The 26,723-nt window shown below is 33.6% G+C and overlaps 5 protein-coding genes and 2 non-coding genes across 8 annotated transcripts; 2 read left to right on the plus strand and 5 right to left on the minus strand.

Annotated features, from left to right (window-relative positions):
• Positions 1-817: 817 nt before the first annotated feature.
• On the minus strand, positions 818-1,241 carry LOC123216477 (probable signal peptidase complex subunit 1). The gene has a single exon (XM_044636885.1). It carries the CDS (start codon positions 1,239-1,241, stop codon positions 966-968), a length of 276 nt encoding a protein of 91 aa, XP_044492820.1. The 3' UTR covers positions 818-965.
• Positions 1,242-2,104: 863 nt separating this feature from the next.
• LOC123216475 (60S ribosomal protein L17-2-like) lies at positions 2,105-4,627 on the minus strand. The gene is made up of 7 exons (XM_044636884.1): positions 4,252-4,627; positions 4,103-4,139; positions 3,914-3,954; positions 2,832-3,062; positions 2,652-2,754; positions 2,494-2,561; positions 2,105-2,408 (listed from the first exon to the last, which is right to left on the minus strand). The coding sequence occupies exons 1-7, from the start codon at positions 4,252-4,254 to the stop codon at positions 2,370-2,372; spliced, it is 522 nt and encodes a 173-aa protein (XP_044492819.1). The 5' UTR covers positions 4,255-4,627; the 3' UTR covers positions 2,105-2,369.
• LOC123217826 lies at positions 3,304-3,432 on the minus strand. Its single transcript, XR_006502561.1, has one exon. It is a non-coding gene; the product is annotated as a small nucleolar RNA snoR74 (small nucleolar RNA).
• LOC123217825 lies at positions 3,650-3,778 on the minus strand. The gene has a single exon (XR_006502560.1). It is a non-coding gene; the product is annotated as a small nucleolar RNA snoR74 (small nucleolar RNA).
• A 974-nt stretch (positions 4,628-5,601) lies between the features above and the next one.
• On the plus strand, positions 5,602-8,888 carry LOC123215558 (probable arabinosyltransferase ARAD1). 2 transcript variants are annotated; one of them, XM_044635710.1, is made up of 4 exons: positions 5,602-6,241; positions 7,138-7,434; positions 7,521-7,616; positions 8,127-8,305. In XM_044635710.1, the coding sequence occupies exons 1-4, from the start codon at positions 5,765-5,767 to the stop codon at positions 8,166-8,168; spliced, it is 912 nt and encodes a 303-aa protein (XP_044491645.1). In that variant the 5' UTR covers positions 5,602-5,764; the 3' UTR covers positions 8,169-8,305. The 2 variants fall into 2 exon arrangements, with proteins under 2 accessions (XP_044491645.1, XP_044491644.1); XM_044635709.1 differs by having other exon boundaries at positions 5,606-6,241; positions 8,081-8,888.
• A 4,191-nt stretch (positions 8,889-13,079) lies between these two features.
• Positions 13,080-14,335, plus strand: LOC123216529 (REF/SRPP-like protein At1g67360). Its single transcript, XM_044636965.1, has 2 exons — positions 13,080-13,398; positions 13,704-14,335. The coding sequence occupies exons 1-2, from the start codon at positions 13,168-13,170 to the stop codon at positions 14,145-14,147; spliced, it is 675 nt and encodes a 224-aa protein (XP_044492900.1). The 5' UTR covers positions 13,080-13,167; the 3' UTR covers positions 14,148-14,335.
• A 1,299-nt stretch (positions 14,336-15,634) lies between these two features.
• LOC123216528 (F-box protein At1g67340-like) lies at positions 15,635-19,461 on the minus strand. Its single transcript, XM_044636964.1, has 4 exons — positions 18,875-19,461; positions 18,544-18,706; positions 16,328-18,409; positions 15,635-16,142 (listed from the first exon to the last, which is right to left on the minus strand). The coding sequence occupies exons 1-3, from the start codon at positions 19,126-19,128 to the stop codon at positions 17,606-17,608; spliced, it is 1,221 nt and encodes a 406-aa protein (XP_044492899.1). The 5' UTR covers positions 19,129-19,461; the 3' UTR covers positions 15,635-16,142; positions 16,328-17,605.
• Between the last annotated feature and the right edge of the window lie 7,262 nt (positions 19,462-26,723).

Here is a 26,723-nt window from a genome sequence, read left to right on the forward strand (position 1 = left end):
CATCGCTGGACTTTGTTGGTAACCAGAATTGACATTTCCCTACTTAAATCTGAACTTTCTATCACTCGCACTGCCATCACCCAACTGAAATACTACAGCTTTGATATTATCGCCAACACTCCAGATCTTTGTGTATCCTACAGATCATTCACTTGGAATTGGATCATCACAGTCACAGATGGGACAGAGGCTGCATTCAACCCATTTCTCCAGGAATATACTGGGTAACAGAAACCTGAAGCCAGTAAACTTGCCAACATCTCTCTAATAAAGAAAATGAGATTGCATATTTCCCTGTTAATAAAATCAGGTTAACTACATGAAATGATGAATGACCATTCACTCTTATTGATTGTCAATTTCCTAATTCAATTACTTAATCAGGTTTGCCCAAATTATTCTTATGGCTAATGCACCAGGCCACACTGGTGTCATGAAGACAAGTAAGAATTCATCCTCCCAGAGCAACCATTAAAATCATCAGTCACTTTGGGCAAATAATTTGCCATACTACAACTATACTTTATTTCTGTCTCAATCTCACAACTCTTCCAGAGAAGTTAACTACAAAAATGAAGATCTACAACATTCGCTTCCATTTCAACTATGCAGATTCCGGGGTTTACTCTAATCATAAGATTACTCACTATGCCCTATCAAAACAAATTAACAACCAAATTAGCTATTCTTAAAACCATCCAAAGGCAAGCAATTAGATTCTACTTTCCTAAAATAAATGGCAAAGAAAAAGAGGAAATGCATCAAGAACCAACAAACATTGATAACAATGACAGGATGCAGGGGACATGGTCATTATACTAAATCAAGGATCATTAAAATTATTTCTAGTAAAAATTGAGAAAGTTTCAAAGTTTTTTACAAGAAAGCAAGGGCATTTTTTATAATCCTTTCATAAGAAGATCACAGACAAAGTCATAGAAACCCTATCAAATGCCAAAATCAACCTACTTCTTAGCAGACTTTTTCTTTGAACTTACAGCCACCTGTGGTTTGGGATGCTTTTCAGTCTCACTTGGGTCCAACCACTTGGAAGGATGGCGATTGAAGAAAGGCCAGTTAGGGACAGTAATAAATGTGGTGAGAACCACAGCACCTGCATATATCAACATCATCATCTGAAATGATCTCATTATGTAACCAGTAACAAATGCCACAACAGCAGATGCCAACAGCATTATCTGCATCAAGTGCTCCGCTAATTTTTGCCCTTGCCAATCCATCTACAATATGAATAAAACGTGACCCTATTGAGAAAAATATTGTGAATTACAATTGAAAATTAAATAACTATCAAAGAGAAAAACAATTAAAGTGAAAGGTTAAACCCTCAGGGGAAGAAACCATCATGCTTCAATTGTTGTGAGAAATAAAAAGAATAATGAATATGAAGATAGAAATGAAGCCCTAATTCGGCTGTAGAGAAAGTGTTTTGAAACAGAGAAATTCGAGACATTTTCACTTCAGAAAAATCTGTTTCAGTCAACCAATCGTAGAAGCCATGTTATCACTTTCTCATCAAATCAACAAACTCAGTTTCTAATAAACCAAACAGATGTACAAGACAACAATCGTGAATATATTATAAACAATTGAAATAACAGAGAATTCGATCGATAAATCAGAAATAAAAACCGTAGGACAGAGAACTGGAAGGGACTGAGCTTACCGCGATTTGAAGAGTTGAATGAAGAAAGTGACGGTGTCTGAACAAAAGCTAATGCCAAGTTCAAGGACAGATCCAAATATATTATGAACCGGAGAATTATGGTAACCCAGTCACCAAATGTCTATTAAGGTCAAGAGAAAATGCAAACCGTTAGATTCAATCCAAATGTCACGGAGATGAACTTCTCGGTAGGAAATTATAATTCTTTGTAAATTGACCATTTGCATTAGTTAAATAAATAAAATCAGCCATTACTTGGCAAGGGATTTGGTGTAGGAGTTGCTTCGTATATAATAAACTTGAAGGGAATTGCTGTTAGATTTAAGCATTCAGACGAAATTTCCCGGGAAATTTTGCAGTACCACTCAATTTCATAAAGAGAAATTTGGTTAACAAATTATTCTGGGAGAGAAACAATAACACCAATAGCTCTCAGTGAAAGCTACGTTTACCAATTATAAGATTTTAGTGGCTACTGTTTTAACAGCTTATAAAAATCTTCAACTCTTATAAGCTTCAAATGAATCCACAAAAATTCTAACAGAACATTAAATTAACACAAATTTAAATAAAGAAAATATGCCGTCCGATCCAACTAAATAACAGCTCAGTCACTTTCACAAAACTCCAGAAGACCACAGAAGAGATTTATCGCCAGTCGACTTGCTAAAACTCAAGACTATTACTTTTTGGATTTGCTTGTTGCCAATTGGCTTTCGGGCTGCAAAACAGAGAAAGAAAAACATGAGACAAAAATTGAAGTTAAACCAAAACAACTAAGAAATATAGCTATAGGACTGCATTACCTCCTTCTTTACTGGCTCTTCTTTTTCAGACAGGGTCAATTCAATGTGACAAGGGAAGGACATGTAAGCTGCAATTTTTTTTTTTCAGTTTATTATCAACAAATGAAGTGTAATCAATCAAAAGAAAAAGGACAAACTCAAAACTATTAAGAACTCACGATTAATTCTTCCATGAGCTCGGTATGTACGACGCCTTTGCTTTTGGGCTTGGTTCACCTGGATGTGAGAAATGTAGAGTGCATCGACGTCCAAACCTTTCAACTGAAAAGCAATTGAAGAATATTAGATATAGGAATCATGAAGTCAGTAAAGCAAAAAAAAAAAAAAAAGAGAGATACTTCAGCATTGCTTTCTGCATTCTTAAGCAAGTCTAAAATGAACTTTGCCGATTTCACTGGCCAGCGCCCTTGGCCATTTGGATGCCTGTTCTTAGCCTGAGCAGTACGTCCAACACCACCACAGAATCGAGTGAAGGGTATGGCCTGTTTATGGGCAGTAACATCCTCCAAATACCTCTTAGCCTTTACCAATGGTAGCTTCCTTATGGCATGTGCTGTTTCTCTTGTGTTCTGTAAAACAGTAAATTTTGCCACTGGCAAATATGTAAGTACAAATGCAACAGAAAACTTGAATACAAATTAAACAGTAATAAATAAAGAGAGATAATTCACCATTTAAACATAGACAAAAATACAATATTTCTAACAACAACAGCATTAAGCAAACAACTTCCATGTTAAATATAATTTAGAACTCTCAACTTCCAGGCAAGGACAGACAAGTCTGTACACTAGCTTTACAAAACAAGGAAAATTTGTCATCATTTACTGAACCTTCAGTCACCAATATCTACAGAGGTTCACCCAAGAACAATGAATATAATTTTCCTGAACTTCACGAGAGTAATGTTTACAAGAAGCAACAAAACCCTGCTTGCTTCAATCAGGTTTTATAATCATAAAAACGAGGGTAAACTTGTACCAAGGGTTTGAAGTTGTTTTCCCTAAAATTCTTAACAAGCGGGAAAAAATGAACTCACGTAAAATACAAATGAACACATATTTTGGGAGAAAAGGATTTCAATTCATGGTTTGCAATGAACAAGCAATACCTAACTCAAATTATATACCAATCATAAACTACAATAGAAACAGATAAATGTGGCATTGTTTACTGAACCTTCAGCCACAAAAAACAATCAGAGGTTCACCCAATAACAATGCGTTTGATGTCCCTGAAGTTTACGAGAGAACAGTTCACAGAGGCAACAGATCCCTGGTTGTTTCATCAGGTTTTTATAAATAACCAGTTTTTAACATGCATATAAGGCAATAATAAAACCCAATCAAACATTACATAGATAAATAAAACCACTAACAATATAATAATCAATCGAAGCATTAAGCAAAAAGTAATATACCTTAAAATGAACCCTAAGATCGGAGCCCCTTGACTTGCAGGCTACAAATATAACCATTACAAGACACGTAAATCAAAACAATAAAGAAACAGGAGGCATAAACTTCAACTATGCAGATTGTCAAAAACAATAAGTAGACCTAATTAAGTTAGAAGAAGACAAAGTAGGAAGAATGAACGGTAAACTTACACTTGGTGGGGTTTTCAGGCTCTTTTGAGTACTTCACCTAAAAACAAATTCCGACGTATAAAGGTTATAAACGAACATATCAAGATTCCAAACGAAAATGTATTATTGAATGCACAACCAGAAGAGAAGGGAGGCCATAGAAGAGGTACCATTGCGGCTGAATATATGAGCTGCTTCTGAGTAAGAGAAAATGATATGATTCCTTATGTTCTAGCAGCAGAGAGGAAGAAACGCCTTAGGGTTTCTTTTTATAGGATTAAAATGCGATACCCTAGCTGCCAATAGTGGTCTCATTGGGCTCGGGTTTTACGATTGGGATCTCAGAGGCCCATTAGTTGTACAGAAGAAGTCAGTTGATTCTGAAAACGTTGAGGGTGAGATTTTTCGTATAGGAATAAGTTATTTTATATATATATATATATACACACGTATAAAACTATTATGTTGGTTTATAATATTATAAGAATCAAATATGTGGAGGCAAAGGGGAAATTATAGCAAATCAAAGGGGGTGACTAGAGGGAAAATTGCAATAAAACAAAATTGGGGGTTGAATTGGCAATTGATACTTAAAGACTACTTCGGAGGGAAGAAAAGGGATCAAGAAGGCACCGTGATGATGAATTTGAGCCAAGGTCCAGAGAAGATGATAGGAAGGGTGATAGGAGACTATAAGGCATGAATCTGACTCTTATACAAGAGAATGCCGAGCCAGAAGAGGAGGGCACAAATATTCAACTAAACATGGGGATTCTTCATCTCATGGTCATGCAGACAAAGATTGTAATCGGCATAACTCAGATAGATGAGAATGCAACTTGTAAACGGATTGAAACTTAGCTCGTGAAAAACAAAACTAGTGGACCCCTTAAAACACTTTGATCTGTGGCTGAGAAAAACAAAGGGGCATTTTCTTGTTGATGGCCCTTCCTCCCAAGTTACGTGACTGAAAATGAGATTGAATGTAGTCTTGTTTCGGCTTGCCATTCATGAATAATGATTTACATATGGGATATTATAATTTATGAGGAGAAGTCCTAAAAAAAAAAAAAATTTAAAATTTAGTATATTACTTTTACCCAAATCTGGTTTCGAGAATGTTCTCATAGTTAAATTTAGTATATTAATTTTTTTATTTTATAAAATTAATAAATAAGAATATATTTTATTTTTTTATTATTATTATTATTATGATAACTAATATAAGTAATAATCTTATTACTAATATAATATTTATTTTATTATAATTATATTATTATTTATAAATTAAATAAAATAATATAAATAAAAAATGAATTACATGAGTTTTTTTTTTTTTTTCAAACTCTAAATCAAACCCTCATAGTGTGACGAGATGGAACTTCATCATAAGGGGCCTTGTCACAACGCATGCGCATGTTCAAGCATTATGCGTTACTAAATTTGATTTATGGAGTTGACAAAATGTTGGTTTGACCAAGCGTTAATTGGAAATATTAAATCACTCTAATTAATTTGTACTGGGCAGAGCACATTAAAAGACAATGGCTACTTGGGGAGTACAATACCATACTGTCCAGACTCCAGTTCATAAGGCAAAGCAGGGAGCAGCTCTTCTTCATTCCGTTCTGTCTAAAGCGAGGCTTTTGACGTCACCTTTATTAGCGGCAAGAGGTCTCCAAAATGTATGGAAAGGTTGCAATTTCTCTCATTTTCGTCGTTCTTCTCATCGTGACTTACTCAATTTTCATTGGAACCGTCGATATTCGATCGTACTTTTTTCCTTTACTACAGTCACCCTCCGTCGCACTCTCCTGTGCAACCACCAATGCTCCTCTTAAAGTCTACATGTACGACCTCCCGAGGAGGTTCCACGTTGGCATGTTGGACCACCGGAGTCCTGACGACTTGCCGGTGACCAAGGAGAATCTTCCTCCTTGGCCGCATAATTGGGGCGTGAAACGACAGCATAGTGTGGAGTATTGGCTTATGGCTTCGCTCTTGTACGACGATGGAAACGGTGAAGCGAGAGAGGCGGTTAGGGTTTTGGATCCAGAAACTGCCGATGCATTTTTCGTGCCCTTTTTTTCTTCCTTGAGTTTTAATTCTCATGGCCATAATATGACGGATCCAGATACCGAGATTGACCACCAACTGCAGGTACTAATTTAATTAATCTATTTTCTATATAATTATGGCTGCAACTTGGAACGTACAATTTTAATTGTTCATTTTAGTTTAGATTAAATTAGTATATAATTTGTTGAGTTAGAATTTCGGAAATATTTATGGAATTTGAGTGAGTTAAGTTTCGATGGTCATAACGGTTTGTGATTCTTTTTGTCTAACTGATGATGAGATCTGGTTGTGTTTGGAACGTCGTTTGTACTTATGGATAATTTGGCAAAGTTGGAACTTTTTTTATCATTATAGATCTAAAGAGCTGAAAAGGAAAGCTGGGAGTTTAGAAATTGATCTCTTGGGTACTATTATTGGGTGAAGCTAGAGATATAACTAAGATTGGAAATTATGACAGATTATATAACAAAAAAAAACATGCTATTCATATAAGCAGTTTTATCATAAGTAGTCGCTCAAGGGTTGTATCTTATATCTATGCCCTTTCTTTCTTGTGAGACTGTCTTTTTATTTCTTTATCCTCTATCTAATTTGTTGGTCATAATGATGATTGGTTTGGCTGCTCATAAGCTTTTAGTTGATGAGAGTCCAGAAAATAAAATAATCCATTCGTCAATCGTCTTTAAAGGAACATTTTTAACATTGATGGGCAAGCATATAAGGGTTTTCAGAATTACATGGAAGTTTTCCGTAAACAAAGTTGCTAGTAACTTGTCTTGGAGCCATTAATTAAAAATGTTTCTAGTCTTTTTCAGTTTTCCTGCTTTTTTGTCCTGCACTCCCTCTGCTGATTAATTTTTCCCTTTTCAAGTGATGCAGTCTATATAAGCTGCTTCCATCTCTATTGTAAATTTTTTTTTTTCTCCCTGAACTTCAAATTACCTTTACATTTGAATATTGTTTGCTTCTGATTTTAGATTGAAGTACTGGAATATTTGCAAAAATCCAAATACTGGCTGAGGTCAGAAGGCAGAGACCATGTAATTCCTATGACACATCCAAATGCTTTCAGATTTCTTCGAGAGCAAGTGAATGCATCAATTCTTATTGTTGTAGATTTTGGTCGCTACCCTAGGAGCTTGTCTAATCTGAGCAAAGATGTGGTGTCCCCGTATGTACACATTGTGGAATCCTTTTCAGATGATGACCCTCCAGACCCATTTGAGTCTCGCACCACATTGCTCTTCTTCCGGGGGAATACAGCCAGAAAAGATGTATTGTAGCTTTACCACTAATTGTTCCATCAACAAAGCACTATTTGGAACTAGAATTGATTGGTTATTGTCTTCTTGTGCTGCAGGAAGGCAAAGTTCGTGCTAAATTGGCGAAGTTATTAGCTGGTAATGATGATGTTTACTACGAGCATAGTACAGCCACAACAACAAGCATTAAAGAGGTCTGTTGTGGGTTTTTGTCCCTAGATCATGATTTACATGACCCAGTATTTCTGTGTCTTTACCACAGTAAAGATGTGATCTTGTTAGAACATTATGCTGGCTTCTTATGATTCATGATTGCAAGTTTTACAGGCACCATCCTACCACTTTTACAATCACTCTGAATATCTCTGTGGCATGCAACCTGCAATATATTATATCCTTTCATTACTTAGTAAATAGAACTTTCTATCTAAAAAACTGTTATCCTTGGAGACTTGGGAGTTTAATATAGCTCATGATCTTTTACGTCAGGAGCTAAATGCTAGTTCATTCTTTAAGTCTCTTTAGAAGGAAAAATAAAATGTCTTTTGTCAATTTCATAAGACTGGGTTTATCCTTTGGCAGTCTTTGGTTTATGCAAATAGTTTTACTAGAGTTTTTCCTTTTCTCATTTTTTTTTTCTGTTCTTCTGTGATGCCAGTCCACACGAGGGATGCGTTCTTCAAAGTTCTGTTTGAATCCTGCAGGAGACACTCCATCATCGTGCCGGCTGTTCGATGCTATTGTGAGCCACTGTGTTCCAGTAATTGTGAGTGACCGGATTGAGCTCCCTTTTGAGGATGAAATTGATTACACCCAATTCTCAGTTATCTTTTCTGTGAAAGAGGCTTTGCAACCTGGTTACTTGGTTAATCAGCTCAGACAATTTCCAAAAGAGAGATGGATTGAAATGTGGAGACATCTTAAGAACATCTCACATCACTATGAATTCCAGTATCCCCCCAAGAAAGAAGATGCCATCAATATGCTATGGAGACAGGTTAGATACAAACTTCCTGCAGTCCATCTTGCTCGACATAGACAACGAAGGTTGAAAGTACCAGATTGGTGGAGGAGAAGATGAGGTATGATCTCCCTTGTGACACTGTACATTCATAATCTTTTTACATCATTGATGATTGCTTGCTACCCTTTAAGTACAAGAAGCAGAGGTAGTCATGAGTTTTTAATCCCCATTTTTGGCCGGATTTACAGTTGATATAATAGATAAAGCATTTTACTTTTTTGACTATGATTGATAACAACATAGTGAAGAAGCAAGTTCCGATAATGTAGTGATTTAGGACTGTACTCAGAGATTCAGCGAGTCTTTTTTTCCAACTGGCTGTAATAATGTCTATAGATTTTTCTGTATTGTTTTCAATGACAAAGATGTATCTCATTGATTCATCAGTGTTCTTTCTTTTTTCGGTCTTAATGAAAATTTTCTGTAGACTATTTCAACGGAATTCCTTATTAGCCACGTTCTATGGGACTATTTGAATGATTAAGAGTGTCTTTGGTTTCCTGAAATATTTTATTACGAATAATAATAAATCATCACTAACGTAAATTACTAAAATATTAATGGATATAAATTAGTATAAATATTATATTAAAGTACCTTTAAAATTGTAAAATGAATAAAAGGTGTAGAGAATAAGAAAAGGGGGGGGGGGGGGGGGGGGGGGTGGGGAACATGTGGGTGCAGGGGGTGTGGGTTAGGTTTGATCGAGTCTAAATATCTTTTGGCTTGAATTCGGTTTGAATAGAAAGTAATTCAAGTTCGAAGTTAGTTCAAGTTTATTAAGCCAAAATTAAGTTTAGTTTTAGTTCGATTCGGATAAAAAATGGTTTAGTTCGGTTTGATTCGAGTTTAATTCAATTTTGTAGTTCGAATTCGTAGTTTGGTTCGGTTTGAATTAATGGCTTGAATTGGTGGTTCAAATGTATAGTTTGGATTCATTGTTAGAATTTGTGGTTCATTAACAAAATAATATTGTTTTATCCAAATAATAGTCAAAATTTTTTATTCGAACTACTGTATTTGAGTTGATTCAAGCCATGAATTTGAGTCGAGTTAAGTTACAAATTTGAACTACTGATTTGAGCCCTGAATTCGAGTTAAACATCATTTAATTCAAGTTTTGTTTGAACTAAAAAATGAGTTAAGTATTTCCGTTTGAGTTTATTCTGAATTTGAATCAAATGAATTTACGTCTAGCTAAATCAAACTGAATCAATTTTTAAAATTGAATCAGTTCGGATCACATCCAAGCGTAGGAGATTCTGAAAAACTATAGCAAATCAACAGTTGGAGATATAAGGAATCAACATATGGTGTATAGGCTGGTGGGTTGGGTTGCTTGTAATTTCAATTGAACAAAAGGGCATGTTATCCTAAAAATTATATGAGTAAGCTAAAACAGTCGCGATGGACTTTTGTGCATTGTTATTTTTTCAGTTGAATATAATAACATTTTTATCTTAAAAATTTAGTGAGTCATGATATTTTGATAATATTACCAGTAATAAAAAAAATAAATTATGGGTAGATACTCCCGAAAGATCTTACTGATGGGTACACAATGTTCAGGTTCGAAATGATTGAAATAATCTCATTTTAATTGTGAAAAAAATAATTGAAAATCTGGTTGAAAATTGGTGTACCAGCAAGCATGCCTGTTTTTAATTATGAAAAATGAATTAATGGTTTGTTTATATATAAGCAAATTTGTCCGAATCTAACGTGTCAATCATATCATATCCGTATTCTCTAAGTTTCCAACGTTAGATGGCTCTGGTTGAGCTAAAATCCACACTCACACCACACAAAGTGAAAATGGTGGCAGACAAAAAACAACTGAAAGCTTTCATTAATTAGCCTCCACCACTGCGTGGGATGATTAGCCAAAGACCCCGATTACATTATAATATAATTTCTTAAGGCCAAATGGTGGAAATTCCCACCAAAGGTTGATGGAAATTCAACTCTCCAACCGTAATTATTAAAAATTAAAAATTTTATTTATTTGTTAAATATTATTATTATTATTTAAAATTTTATTTAAATTTTTATTTTAGAATTATTTTAAAGTTTTAAAATATTTTTTTTGTCTCTTAATCTTATACTTTTTTTAGATTAAAAAATTAATATTTTGTCCGAATTTAGATATTAAACTCTCATTTTTTGTTCATTACAGTTGCCCTTAACCTCCAATTTTTTTAAAATATTTCAATTTCACTTTCTCTCTCTCTATTTTCATATTTGATATCTAACAACTATCTGTTGACTCTTTTCCTCTTGCATTATCTCTTTCTTCGTACTATTTTCCCTCTTCTCTTTAATAGTCCTCCTCTCATCTTTGTTTCAGACGAAGACGATCAGATATTTTTGATGAAGATAATTAAAGAGAGGAGAGAAAGTGATCGAGAGAAAGAGAATCGACAACTAAAGACGACAAATGATTATCAGATATCAAATTTAGAAACTGAGAGAAAGATAAAAGGTGAAATTGAAATGTTTTAAAAAGTTGGGAAAAGGTGGCTATAATAGGAAAAAAATAAAAGAGTTTAAAACCTTAAACCGAGGTGGCTATAATGAGAAAAAAATCAGTTTTTAAATTTACAAAATATAAAGTTAGAAAGCAAAATAAACATTTTAAAACTTTAAAGAGTATTTGGTCTGGGTAATATTTTATTACCAAAATAAATAAATAATCTTAAAGATTGATTATTTAAAAAATTACTGAATATAAATAATTACTATGATTGATAAAATTTGGTAAGTATAAATAATTATTGTGTTTAGTTAAAAGTAATAAAAGAATACTAATAAATTATTTTACTTAAATGTCCTTAAATATAATTATTTTTAAATATTTTTTATATAATTTGTTATATTAATTAAAAATAAATTTATTTTTACCTAAAAAATTAATAAATAATAATATAATTATAATAAAATCAAGATTACTTTGGTAATCTTTTAATACTTAAGGTGAAGGTGGTAGTCAGATTAATACCTATATTATCTGTCATGTCGATATTAGTAATAGAAGATTACCGTAATATTTTATTATTGACAAACCAAATAAAATAATAAAAGATAGATTATCAAGATAATATTTAAATTTTGAAATCAAACGACTCTTTAAGATAATTTTAAAATATGAGATTAAATAAATATTTTATTTTTAATAATAATAATAAAATTTAATGAATTGTTGAATATTTAAATTTTTTATAATTAATAAATAAAAAATTAGGTTTTGGCCATTCCTTAAACATTAATATTCCTGCCAGGAGTTAGATTAGATTTGGGTCGTGGATCATTTCATGACTCCACAAATTGAGGTACCATAATTGTCGTGCTTAGTGAAGCATTACCTTCGATGACATATTTTATTGAATTTTTATTTTATTTCGTTTACTTTAATATTATTTTTTTAATGATAAGATCGAGCGCGTAAAACTAGTCTGTCTCGATATGAAAAATTAGGCGAAGAAATGCAAATAGACTTATTCCCAATCCAGATGTCGTATTTTTCCAAATTTTCAAAGAGTTTTAAAAATTTTAAATATATAGTTTTTAATTAATTTTTTAAATTAATAGTAAAGTCATTTTTAATTAAAAATATTTAAAATTTTATTTCATTTTAACTATTTAATTTAAAGTATTAATAATATTTTTAACTTAAATTTTAAAAAATTAAATTTTTTCTTTTTTCTTTTATATTTTTTTCCAAAATTTTCAACTAACGTCCTTGTCATTGGCAGCTTCTTTAGTCCACTCATCTTTGTCTCTGACACTCTCTCTCCCTTTCAGTGCATTTGGTTACTTATTTTGTCGAATCAAATGTCATTTGTTGCTTAAAACCTCTCACTTCATCGCATTAAATCAGTGCTTAGTTCAATACGAATCAAATCAACACTCTTTATATGTCAAACCAAAGCTCCATAATCAATTATCATCGTACAAATTATTTTTATTTATTTTTTTGATTGATGATATCAACTCTTAAATGGTCATAATAGAAAAATATGATAGAAATGATCAGTTGTTAATCAAAATAGAGAAGATGAACGAAGAAAAGAAAATGATAATTGTTCAAACTTTAACTATTGAAAAATTATTAATTGTTTAAGTTAAAAAAAAATGAAATATAAAATTTTAATTTTTTTTAAATTTATTGTTAAATAATAATTTTATTTTTAATTTTAATAGAAAAAATTTGAACAAAAAATAAATAAATATTGCTAATAAAATTTTGAGAATATACCCTATATTAGGTGGGAATAAAAGTTTTTGGGCCTATATCCTATTCTATTATAGAACTTAAAATAAAAATTTATTCCAAGATGACAATGCAATTCAGCACTCTCTACTTGTAATAAATGAAGTTTCTTCTAGATGGTTTCAATAAACCAATACGTGTCACCATCCTCCACTTGTCTTTCTAGAATTCTCTATTTTCCACATAAAGCTCTCTTCAACCAGGTTCCAGCTCGCCTTCTGAGGAAATGCAATTGGGTCCCATATACTCACAGGTTAAAAAGTACATCCAATCTCAACCGTAGATCACAGGAACGATTCGGATTAACTAATTTGTCGTCATTACCATTTTCGTCAGTCTTCGTATTATAAGCACGGCACTACCCAGTGCTTGATTGACATAGCAGAAAGCAGATAACTGACGCTGGCTAAAATTATTGGTGATCTTAGCCAACTCTTTGTTCATTCTCGAGATGGAGACCGAGCACAAGGAGAAAGAACTGAAGCACCTTGGATTCGTGAGGATTGCGGCGATTCAGGCTCTGGTGTGCGTGTGCAATCTGTACAACTACGCCAAGAGTAACTCAGGCCCGTTGCGATCGGCGGTTGGGACCGTAGAGAGTGCTGTGACAACCGTCGTTGGACCTGTCTATGAGAGATTCAAGGGAGTTCCTGATGATATCCTCGTTTATGTTGATACGAAGGCAAGTTTTATAGTATTTGTCTGGATCTGTTGGCTTTATTATTTCTTCTATTATTATATCTACAAATTGTTGTGAGCCCTGTCTGTTTAGTTAATCTTTATTATTATTTGATCGGGTCAGTCTCGTTATTGTGATCGAATCTTCAATCGTTACATTAGATAAATTAAGATTTAGACTCGAACCCGAATCTTTTTTTAACAAGTTCTAATGTTTCATCAATTTTACTCCGGCATCTCACATCCTTGTATATTCTTAACTGCAGTATTGTAAAAGTTGAATTGATTACTTGATTACTGAAAGTGCAGGTGAATGAAGCTTCACACAAGTTTGATAAACATGCTCCACCGATGGCAAAACATGTTGTGAGCCATGCCCATATTTTAATTGAGAAGGCTTTACAGAAAGCGCAAAAGTTTGTAAGCGAGGCTCAGGCCGGAGGACCACGCGCAGCTTTACATTATGCTGCTGGAGAGTATACACGATTCGTGCTCACAAATTCTGCTATCGTATGGCATAAGCTCAACCACTATGCGATCTTCCACACTGTGGCGGGGATTACTGTGCCGATGGCTGCACACTTATCGGAGAAGTATAATCATGTTGTTTTGGGAATGAACAAGAAGGGTTATCCGGTCGTGGGCTACCTTCCTTTGGTTCCCATTGATGAAATTGCTAAGGCTTTTAAGGAGACTAAAGCAGAGAAAGAGGTAAATGGGCCTGAACCAGGTTCAATCTCAGTTTCTGATTAAGAAGTTAATCAGAATTTATTTTTCCTTCATTAGCTTGCTTTAACTTGATGTTTGGCTTGCAAAAATGTAATAGGCTACGTGATTTGTCTAGTGTTTGTAGCTCATTGTGGATATGAATCACTCTGTAAATGACTTCCCGACTTGATTTCCTTCTATGAATCAATGCTGCATAATTTCTGTTTTTGCAACTCTTGTTTAGGTTTATACCAAGCGTTTACTCTGGCATTTGGAAATATTTGACTCTCTATTCTTGAATTGCGTGGTTTCCATGCGAAGTTTGGATGGGCATATTTACACACCAGAGTGGGACAATTATTCAAACTTAAAAACCAGCATGGAATGTGCTAAAACTTATGAAACATACATAAACGGTTCAACAGAATGGGGGATAAACGGAAGAAATAAGCGAATTTAATTGTTACTTCACCATCCTCCTCTACATCATTCCACTCGCTGCAGAGCTTCTGCAACAATGCGGAAAATATAAGTATTTATAAGTATAATTCCTTTTCTTTTGCACTCCTCCTAACTAATCTTTTGAAGCTTTCCAGTCCCATGGTTTGATAATGAGTATGTTAAAAGTCTAATGGAAGGAAAACGAAGTAGTTTGCAATACACATTTTTTGAGTCTACTTACATAGTCAAAACTCAAAAGGTTTATTTTTATAAAAACTGAATGAAAAGCAACAGAATATTCATTAAGAGATGATTGCATATGCGTGTACAGATACCCTTCAGCTAATTACAAGTACTTTCTTTCAGTATCATATCAGAGAAAGTGTTGAAAGGACTAGTTAAAATAAACGACTAAGAGAAAAGTGGACAGGATACGTTCTCCCACGCTTTGAACTAAATTCTAGAATATTAATGTCATATAACATCCTAACAAGTTAACCTGTTAGCCCACATCACAAACTGGTTTACCTTTGAATCCAATTTCAACAGGATCAAATACACAGTAATTTGATATATGAAGTGAATGCACTGCATACAGCTCGATCTTAAAATTCATTTGAAGGATAAGTATCGGGATGCACACATGGCAAATACGTAAGGTAGCCAAAACAGGTCAGCACTTCAGGAGATATATAAAATATCTGATAGAAATACAAGGAATGGATCAGCTATAAATGTGTGAATTCTACTACAAATAATTAATTGGGTGACAGAGAAGTTTCCCCCAAGCATAAAGAGGTCCCTATCAAACCAAACAGCAGATGTATACAGCAAAAAATGAAGTATAAGAGTGTCTGAACTATATGAAATTGAAATTTTTGATAGGTTACAATTTTGCATCACTGGAGGTGCCATATTTCCATCCAAAATTTCAGGACCTCATCTCTAATATCTCTAAACCATTTCACTTCACAACTTGTTTACTCAAAACAGCAAACATCAGTCAGTGAAAAAAAAAAAAAAATCACTGAGTTAGAAATCAAAATCATCCACAGAATATAAAGATAATTCATAGAAACATAAAGATCCCATTGATCAATACACCTTTAACTCCATTGCACATAATCGAAGGTATTCCATGTAATCACAGATCAAGTTCCACGAAAATGCAAGAAAACATAAGGTCAAACTCCATTCATTAAAGCCATGACTTTATGACCATTAAACTTAATTTATTCCTTGCATCACAACATCAAAAACTGAAAATATCAAAATAAACCCGAAAATTAAACCTGTAAATTATTTGGAGGCAGTGGTATCATAGCCGTCTTGAATAAGGTCATCATATGGGTCCCTCCGACCAGGCACCAGGCTTATCTGCGCATCCCAACGGAGCTGGGCATTGTGTCTCTCAAAAGTCCAGAATCCGTACGGACGCAGTGGATAGCTCCACATCTCCTTGGTCTTCTTGCACCTATCTTTCCTCTCATACAAACGCTCCCTAAATTTCCTGTCCCTCTCTTTCGGATCCTCCATCAACCTCAGAACCAAATTCTCCGCAAACTCCATTATAAATCCCATATTCACTACTTTCTCTTCCTATTCATTTATAAATTCACAAAACAACCGAATAAAAATAATGGAAATCATAACGGATCACAGCGTTTCAAATGGAAAACCCTAGACTCTCAAATTAAGTGATTTAATAAAAATCAATTCGAATCACTAATGATCTCATAAATCATGAAAGATGAAAGTTCCGATAGTTGAATCATAAAGCGTACCTGTTTAGAACTCAAGACTCGAGAGTAGCTAAGCAGACGAGTGTGTTCGGCTTTGTAATGACTCTACAGACAGATTCAGCAGATGATGAAAGTCTGGATGGAAGATTCAAGATTAGATTGTAACTTCAGCCCAGGCCCAGACGATGGACTGATTAATACTTTCAGCTATTGGGCTCAACTTTTCCTTTTAGTTATTTTGAATAAGACAAACCAAACAAGAAAGAAAGAAAGAAAGAAATTCATCCAGGCTTTAGGCATTAAAACGTGCAGATGGTTGGGCAACTGTGGCATTTACAGCTACCTCAATTTTCTTCTGCTACTACGAAAATCAAATTATAATGATCTTGATTTTGTAGTACAGTTGCTGGTACAGAGATCTCAAACACAAAGTCAACCCTTTTATAAATTTTTTACCAGAAGTTGTGCTGCTTTTCATCAGCAACTACTAGTTAGTTGCTTAAAATTATTTTCAATCACAGCTGGGATTCCAACTACAGCCTTTAAATGGGCTGGGCTTGGACCACTTGAAACGCATCTAAATTTGGATACTTACAATAATAATAATTAAAAAAAAAAAAAAAAGAAATCGAAAAAGAATAAATGATATGATAACATGGTAAAAGAATAAGTGTACACCCCACCAGAAGATGCCTTTTTCTGGCACAAAATTATTTTAGTTATATTTTTCTTTTTCTTTTGGGTATTGGGGCATAAAGCTATCAAAATAACTACATCCTCCACTTTCAAAATGCACGTCCCTTCCACCACTATACATTTCTCACTTTTTTTTTTATGTTCTTAGGTTGTTTTGGGTCAAATCTCTTGATGGGTCTAAGCCTTTTTGACTACCAAAGTTGCTCATTGATTGATTGCCCACAATTTTCTAGTCTAGTGCTGCCATTCAAATTCTTAGTTTCCCACTAAACGAAAGGAAATTTTGTATCGAAATTACGGGTTTGACTTTTAAGTTACCGAATTTAAGATTGAAATTTGCTCTATATTACAATAAGGAATTCTGGGAAAAAAAAAAAAAAAGAGCCTTTGAATTCTCCGATTTAGCCCTATATGCGTACAAGGCCAAACAAAACTTTAGATCACGAACTGCCTAACAACGACCACAATAAGAGTTTTTAACTTAATTTTTTTCACCAAAACAGACCTCGATTTTCTCCGTTTCTCTTTTGCCATTTTTTACACCTATTAAGCACATATTATGTGCCGATGCCGTTACGGTAACGGTTCAGTGACCATCTCCGTCAGTCTAAAATTCCATCACCGTTAACTATCAGCAATGGCGTCATCTTCCCCATCACCAGCCCCGTTTCCTTCAACGTCATTGACATTACCCTCAACCTGAACTTCACCGTCTTCGTCAAGCCACCGGTCAACTGGCGTACACTCGGCTTTATGACGCAGTTTCCAATCAAGCGCTTGACAAGCACGTGAACAATAATTTACAGCCCCACAGACCGAACAACGACGAAATTCATGTCTCCTAGTCTCGGGTCTCCCACACCCTACGTGAGAACACAACCTTAATCCCGGTCCCGGTGTGCCATCACGTAAAGAGAACCACTCGGCTAAAAATCGGCTCGCCGGATGTGCTTCTGCCGCCGGCACATTGCAACCGAAATCACTTAGTAACGGACATCCCATCCCAGTCATCTGACCGTTGAGATTTTGTGGTTGCGGGGCTGGGTGAGGGTGTACGTGTGCGAGTGAATTCCACGTGAGCCACGAGCGCGTGCCAACAACGTGCAAAGGTGCCGACGAGAGCACGGCTGCTAGCTCGCGAGCGTTAGCTTGGACGAGGAATCGTCGTCCCTCGGCTATGTTTTGACGGACACCGTAACCGTCCTGGAGACAGTGACCAAGTTCGCGTAGCGCGTCGATGTGACCAAGAAAAGCTGCTCTTGCGCAAAGAGCCACGCCGGCTCGGAGGTCCTTGTCGTTCTTGGAACCACCGCTGCCGTTAAACTGAATAACAGCCAGAGAATACAGTGCCTGCGCGTGAGAGCTAATTGCGGCCTTGGCCATGAGCGACGCTCCGCTTCCTCGGTTATTTAAACAGTAGAACCGAATCTGAGAAAATTGAAAATCAATTGAAGAGTATTAAAAATCATGCCAGCATCATTATAATAATGAATGTTCATAACTTAGATCAGTAAAAATAGAGTTTTCATTATTAAAAAATTAAAAGAAATATTTTTTATTACCATGCCTAGAGTGTAACAAGCTTCTACGTTTCCGGCGTCGGCGCATAGTTTCAAGAAACGGTGAGCCGGGTCGGACCAGTTTTTGGCTTTAATAGCGAATGTTTTCTCAGAAGCTTTAGAAAGTACTAAAGAATTCGTAGCCAAGCCGTTTAATCTCTTGCATCTGTATTTCATAAAATTCAACAAAGAGAAAAAATATCAGTTAATTTCAAATCCTAAAAATGGACCCAAATACACGCCAAAAAAAATGTTTTGGAGCATTGGAGATTACAGAAAACCTATTGTATATCCCCAACTTCAAAAAAGAAAGAAACAGAGATAGAACACGTACGTCATCAAAACGTTAACAAAATCGGTTGGGCAACGAGCGGTGGAGCTGAGTTTGCATAAAATAGAAACAAGAAGATCATCAGGTAAAGCATCGAAAAAGTCACAGTCTCCAACCTTGTCCGGCAAAAGTTTTGGTCTTTTCCGGCAAGCCATCTTCCGTTCACCGGTGGTAACTCTTCTCTTCTTTAAGACTACACTCTGGTCTAAACAAAGATCTAGTAGTTTGGGGTAACAAAGCCCACGTTTCGTTCTCATCCTCTCCTTCACTCTGCAGTTTTCTTTGTCTCTCCCTTTAAAGATAAAAAGACGGAAAGCAGAGCAAGAACTTGTATAAAAGAGGGAAGCACAAGCACAAAGGCCTTAAAACAGAGCAACAACAACGACAGAAGCGAATCCTAAATAAATAACCACTGGCAGATAGAGTAATGGATTTGTGTGTATAATTACATTTCTAACCCTGAATTGTTAAATTCACGGTCAAACGGCATTGACCCAGACCGCCCGTTGTCTCGTCTGTTTCGCTTTCCTTTTTGTGTTTAACTTGCTGTGTCCTTCCTTTTTCTCTTCTGTGTGCGCAAGCTTTAAAGCACCTGATAATTTTCGAAAAAGATGAGAGGCAGAGGCAGAGGCAGAGAAAGGCTATCATCTTCTCCTTATTTATGTTTGTTGAATACAGGTGGATTGTTCATTTCTCTCTCTAAAATGTTTGGGTTTGTTTTAAAAACGGTTAAATTTGTTGCGAGTAACTGTTTTTATTTTCAGTGTTTTACTTTTACCACAGGTAAATCCCAACATACTCAATTTACAAAATAGTTGACAGAGTCTTGAAATTCTTGTTATATAATTATTTATAATTAAGAAAATTTACACTAGTGAGATTCGAAAGTTATGGTCAAGTAAGGATTTCATACAATACTTATGAATTCCATCGATAAATATAAAATTTTATTTATTTAATATAATTGATTCGATTTCAGATAAATAATTTAACTCAACTCGGGTAAAACTTCTTGTCTAAGAAAAAATAAGTTGCTATATAAGGCCATTAATGTATGGGTCGGTTCAGTTTCTTGTTGCCTATTTATGTCCATAATCCGCCATTCCCTATTTGGGTCTATTCCCTAGTTCATAATTAGTTAGGATTTAGTTGGCGAATTCTTATGAGTATGAATAATGTGTCCATCGCAAACAATAATTAATTATAGAAAATATTTATGCTGACTTTCCATAACACTGAAATTTTAAGTTTGGTAAAATCCCAACATTTTATAATTTTCCTCATATAAAGTTTTTTCCCCGGTGGGGCCTTCTAAATTTGATTTGATATTTAGATGGTAAATACATAAATTCCAAACAATAATTTATAAGCCTACCAAAAACTATTTTCAAAAGGCCAAAAGACTTATTCCCACCCAAAATTTTTTGCAAAGGCAACCTCATATTTATGAAAATTTAAAAATTTAAATACTTATCCATTTTAAAATTTTTATTAAAATTTTTTATTATGATTAAGGGTAAGTTGTTATTTAACAAAAAAAAATTTTAAAAACTAAAATTTTATCTCACCTTTTCTCTTAATTAAAAAAACAACAATTTCATCTTATTTAATGTTTTGAAAACTTGCCTATTTTCTTTTAGGGTTTTCTTTTTTTCTTCACCTCTACTGGTGATTGGAATCTATCAACGTCTCCATCGCTCCAGCGAAGATCAACTTCGTCTCTCTTTTTCGACGTTCTCTTTCGCTTAAAGTCAATATCTCTGTCGTTTGATTCTTCAGATCGAAATGAAAAAGCCTTCGCTTGGTTCGTTGTCTCCAAATTGGCATTCCTGTCATCTCTTTGTCTTTTCCCACACAATCTTTGTCTCTTAGTCTTCATCGATGCACAATCTGGAGATGCCTTCATCATCCTTTCATTTGGATGACACATTTGTTGTGTAAACGATGTCGGGAGAGAGCGCCCTTGGGAGAGACATCGCCAGAAAGGGAGGGATACCACTGAGAGGGAGAGAAAAGCAGCTATCATTGGCCGGATTAGTTTTTCAAACCTTAGGAAAAAATGCTAACTTTTCAAAATTTAATCTCGAAAAAAAATTGTTCATTTTTCAAACTTAAGGAAAAAATTATATAAATTTGTAAGACTTAATGATGAAATGACAAATTTTCAAATAACAAATTTTAATAAAATTTTTGGAATAAATAAATATTCAAAATTTTAAAACCTTATAAATGTGAGATTGTCTTTGCAAGAAATCTTAGATTAGAATAAGTTTCTTGGGGTTTTTTTTTTATAACTATAATGCCTGACAATCACAATAAATAGGAAATTAAAATCTAATTTATTAAAACCACACTTGAAATTGGAATTTCTTCATTCAAGCTATTAAAAAAATTAACTGTATTTTATTGGTCAACAATGTGATTGTACTTGAAGGAACTGATACAGTACATACATAGTCACGTAACGTAATGTAAGACAGAATGTTATGGCAAAGGCAATCACAATCTTGAGTTGAGTAGCCTCTGTGGAAAGAAGATCAACTACTTTTGGTGGGGTACTTAAATTATTATCCAGTCAACTTTGGATCTCAGTGGCCCCACTGTTATGGCCTTCTCTACAGTAAATTTTTCTTCACAGTTTTCTCATGGGTTATAACCATGGCGTCTATTCTGAAAATTTACAGTACTAATTTTCCATTGTTTCTAAGTGGACGGATTGGATAAAATTAATCATTGTCCTGTCAATCTCATATAATAATACGTTAGTGGCCGGCTGCTCTAAGCTCAAACAAATCATTATTTCTTGCTCACAATTAAAAACAAATTTAATTTTGACAAAAATCATGATTAAATCACTAAACTCAATTATCACTCTTTTATAATAAATTCTAATAAAAAAATTGCGTTCACTCTTGGAACGCCCTGTCACGTCGCGGTAAATTTAAATAATTACCGTCACGTCCTACTTTTGACGTGGTTGTCGCACTTCGCACCTTTGATTTTCGACCTAGTTGAAGAAACTCGGTTCAATTCACCTGCCTGTTGTCACCAACGGCTAAGTAAACTGTGATTGCAGATTTTTTTAACATAGGTAAATTTAGTTAAGGTTAGTTTCGTTTTACAAGTGAGTTAAGAAAAAATTACCGCAACATGGTGAGATTATCGAGGGCTGTAATGGAGTTCAAATTAAGAAGTGGGTAAGTTGGGGTTGACGTGGATCTCAAGGAGTGATGTGGACCAGTCAATACTCTAGTCATGCAAAGGGGGACCCACGTGTCTTCTCCAAAGGGCTGCAAAAGGTAAATGGTAGAGGAAGAGAAAATGTCGTAGGACTGCTAATAAATTAAAAAAACTATAAGGGATGTGATGATAATGGGACCCAAATTTCTTGTGTGAATAGGTTGAGGTAGGGACCACCATGTTTTAAAAGGCAATCTTGTCCCCGCAATCAACGTAGCGGATTTGCTTCCTAATTTACTTGTAATTGTGGTAACTGGTAACTGCCCACCCCTTTTACAAGTAGTGACTTTACCCGTGTGATTCTTGATAAAAATTATTTTTAATTCACGTTTTTATTGTAAATTATATTAGAAAGAAAATTAATAAAATAATTATTTCGTACTATTTTTAGCAAGCTATGCAATTGTTTGGACTATATAAGATTTCACCGGATACAAAGGGATTTTACGTTTCATAATTTATGACAATTGATAAATAAGGATGATAAGGAAGGGGGTTGGAGCAAGGATCTTCATCTTCATCTTTATAGCTATAGAAGATATCAATTTCAGTTACAAGGATGGAAAAGATTCTTTGTTATTTCTTTGTGAAGAATTGTCCCTTTTTCATCAATGTTTTCACAAAAAAAAATTGTTTTTTATATATTTTAAATACAATATAAATATATTAAATAATAAAATTAATTAAAATTAAAATAAATCTATTATTTCAAATGTCATAAATATTATATATTAAATAATTTAATATATATAACAAAAATATAAATAAATTAAAAAACATAAATAATTTAAAACTATAAAGATATATTAGTATTTTAAATAAAAAATATTAATATTAAATGGTGGGTTGGGGATGAGGATGAGAATGGGGATGGAAACCGGCAAGGGGAGAGGAGTTTTACATGTATCTCTATCTTCGATTGTATAAATAGTTTTCGTTGTTATTTATATCGGAGAACTATCTCTTTGTTAAAATCAAAGATTCTAAATTTCGATCAAAATTGTTTTTTCTATCGGTAAAGCATAATTTTTTTAACTGGGAATCCATTAGGATTTTTTAAACAAATAAAATTTGAGATATAATGATCAAACTTAAAATTATTATATCAGATAAGTTAAAATTTTATAAACACGATAAAAACTCAAATTCAAACTTTTATTTTTTAAAATTATAATATTTTATTAATTTTATTAACTATTCACTTACAATAAAACATTATTTTCGCTATTCTCTAATGTGGGCCAAAATTGACCTTTGATTTTACAGTAATTATAATTAAATAATTTAGGTATGTGTCTGATCAATGATCAATATTTCTTGTTTAGCAATAAGCCGTAAGAGTAAAACAAGGAGGTGGTCTAGATTTCCAATCCAATGCTTAATTTGTAAAAGACCTAAGATTTTAAAAACTTAATGTAAGCCGGCAAATACAAGCAAATATGATTTGACCTTAAATAATTTTATGAGGATTATTATTATTATTATATATTTTTTACCTTATTGTATAATTATCAGCCTGTCAAAGACGTACCTTAACTACGTTCCTATTTTTTTCAAACACGTTTTCATTACAAACAAATCTCTTTAAGATTTTGTTTTAGTCTTTTGTCTCTTCGATGGGATGGCTCTTTTGTTCACATATGCCTTATTATTTCTCAATAATTTTCCTCATCATCTCTTAATTACCTTTTTCTGATACGGATACGAAATTTTCCTCAGTTAATATCAAAATTATAATTGCTAATTAATAAAATAAATAAATAATTCAATAATTAATGGGGCGTTTATGGTTGTTAGTTACATGTTTGATGTGGACTCTTCCGTGATCTAATTTCTATCTAACTAAAGCATAAGAGATTTCGTATTTGGATTAGGCTTTTGGAACAAGTGACACGTGGGTGCATTGGCTGCTCCCTCGTTTCAGATAACAAAGGTAGTTGGATTTCGAAGCAAAGGTGGGGAGGTGTGTCAAGTGGCACCCAAATGCGATTCCGTCTCCTTGTTGGATAAAAGAGAAAAAGAAAATGAATCTCTCTTTTTCTTTTTTCCTTTCTTTTTCTCTACCACATTGCAATTTTCGTTATTTATCATTTCATTTTATTATTTTAAAGTAAGAATATTTCTACGGAATATATAAAATTTAACCAAGAAAGAATAAAAAAGTTTCCATATATAAAAACATAAAAAAGAGAGAATATTTCTTTGCTATAAATTAAAGCTAATTTGCTCCGCATCGAACGCCATCAAATCAAGCTGTTCCACCAGATTATCAATCACAACTTAGAAAGGAGTGCTCTAATAGAATATTAAATTTAATTAAATTTCAATTTAAAAAATTTCTAATTAATCATAAAACAAAAAAAAAAAATAAAAAGGTGAGTTTTAAGGAAAAAAAATCCTTATGTGTGTGCTCTATATGAGATGGACATATGTGTGTGCCATTGGGCGAAGGCTAATATCTCAGTCAAATCCTTATTTTATTTCATGCCAGAGGCAAAAGCAAGACACTATAACGTCAAGTAATAGCTTTGTCCCTCGGTATCGTTGGCTTAATGGCGTTAGAAAGAGGCAGCTAGAAAGAGCAGTACATTTTAAGTGAAAAACAATGTGGCATTTTTATGTGTCCATAACTTTAGGAAAATGCTTAATATTATAATGCATCACATGTTAACATTATTATTATCATCATCATCCTATGGTTTACGTTTCATTTCCTTTATATGCAACACACTCAACTATTTTTACTAATTAATTTCTTATTTAATTATTAGATTTTATAAATTCTTATTTAAAATTTCGCAGGTTAGTGGGTCCGAGTAAGTCCGATAAGGCAAAACTTTGTGCTAAATTTCGACAGAATCAGTTAACAGAGCCGTTACAGGGGACCCACATCTGTTGGAACGTTCAGAGACAATTGGGTTGTTCCCTCCAAGTGGTGCACGGCTTCTTTCTGGACGGAACGCTTGGCAGAATCTTCGGCTCTCCTTGGTTGTGCGTTTGCATTTCTCTTTAAACGCCACGCAAGACAATGGCATCCATGCAGCTTCTCAGTTCTAAAATCATTCAGTTTCAGTTTCAATATATATTGTAAGTTTTTAAGATGGGTGTTAGGTGAAAACCTTGTGGTGAAAGAGTGGTTGTTGAATGTCGTAGTTGTGAACCATACAATACAAAAAACTTAAAAACAAGTTAAAGATTACAGAAGCATGTGAAATATTTAGTAAAAGCTGGGAGAAATGGATCATTTTAATTGTTCTGGCAGCAAGTCTTGGGACTGGTTAACGTAGAATTTTATCAATCTCATTCCTAATTCTCTACGTCGGGATTCTAAAGAATTTTAACTTAAATACTACAGCAGAATCTGATCCTCCATTTTGACTGATTAAATAGAGAATATGAACGAGACAATGCAGAGGATGTTGCTTAACGTATTTGCCATGGTTACGCACATGCGGGATATGGGATGGGCTGCATGCTTAACGCACGTGATGCATTGCCACGATTGAGTATAGACCAAGCCAAAGTTTTTTGCCTATTGTATTGTTTTAACCGTCATTGAAGTTAAGCAATGGTATAAAATAGTCATATAAAACTATAATTAAATGGTTGAGAATTTGTACAACAGTCTTATTTGGGTCATATTCTCTGCAGTGATTTGGTTGGAGCATATGCAGACAGCGATGCAAGACCATACGTAATTTAATTTAAATTGTAAAATTGAATTGACTTATTTAAAATTAAAATTTAATTTAATTTAATTTAACTTGTAAAATAGTTTAGTTTGATAAATTATTGGAAAACAGTTTTTAATATATGTTATAATTTAGACAATTTTTAAACATAAGCAAACTATAAAATATATGTTTTTTAAAATACATATATGTATGTATATTTGATATAAATATTCAATAAACAATTAATTAGGTGTACATCTTTTTTTTATATTTTTCGGTAATTTTTACATTTATATTGTTTATATATTTCATATTTATTTTATATGTTTATATTATATTTTAAAAAATTATAATTTAATTAACTTTATTAAATAATATATATTTAAAAATAAATGATTTTGATAAATTCAAATCAAAATCCAAATTAAACTAAATAATATTTTTTCAATTTTATTAATTTAATTTAAATCTTAAAATAATTTAATTTAATTTATAAACTTTTAAACTAATTCTTAAATTTGATTTGAAAAAACTCCCACCTCATAACCTCATAACTTACGGATACTAAGACGATGCAAATTCTAATATCTTCCTTCTTCGGGCTTGTGTTTGCTTGATGATCAAGTACAAAGGAGTAAGTTAAGCTTATCTTATCTGGTGCAGCATTAATTTCCATGCAGATTGTAGCTAATCTGAACCGTTGATGCTACTGTACATGCTCTACTTGATGAAATTCACGTGACTGGCGGCTAAAACACTTAAATAGGCAGAGGTTTGACCGGTCTTTTACATCACGTGAATCTTTACTTTTGTCAACTTAGTGTGGATTGGCACGCCACCTCACACCAAAAAGATATATCAATTTTTGTCTCTGGCAAATCTTTCTATTTCATCTCGTCTCTGCAACCGTGACTATTCATGCATGACAGTAATCTCTT

The sequence above is a fragment of the Mangifera indica genome, chromosome 5, assembly GCF_011075055.1.
Source record: "Mangifera indica cultivar Alphonso chromosome 5, CATAS_Mindica_2.1, whole genome shotgun sequence".
In the NCBI taxonomy this organism is placed as follows: Eukaryota; Viridiplantae; Streptophyta; class Magnoliopsida; order Sapindales; family Anacardiaceae; genus Mangifera; species Mangifera indica.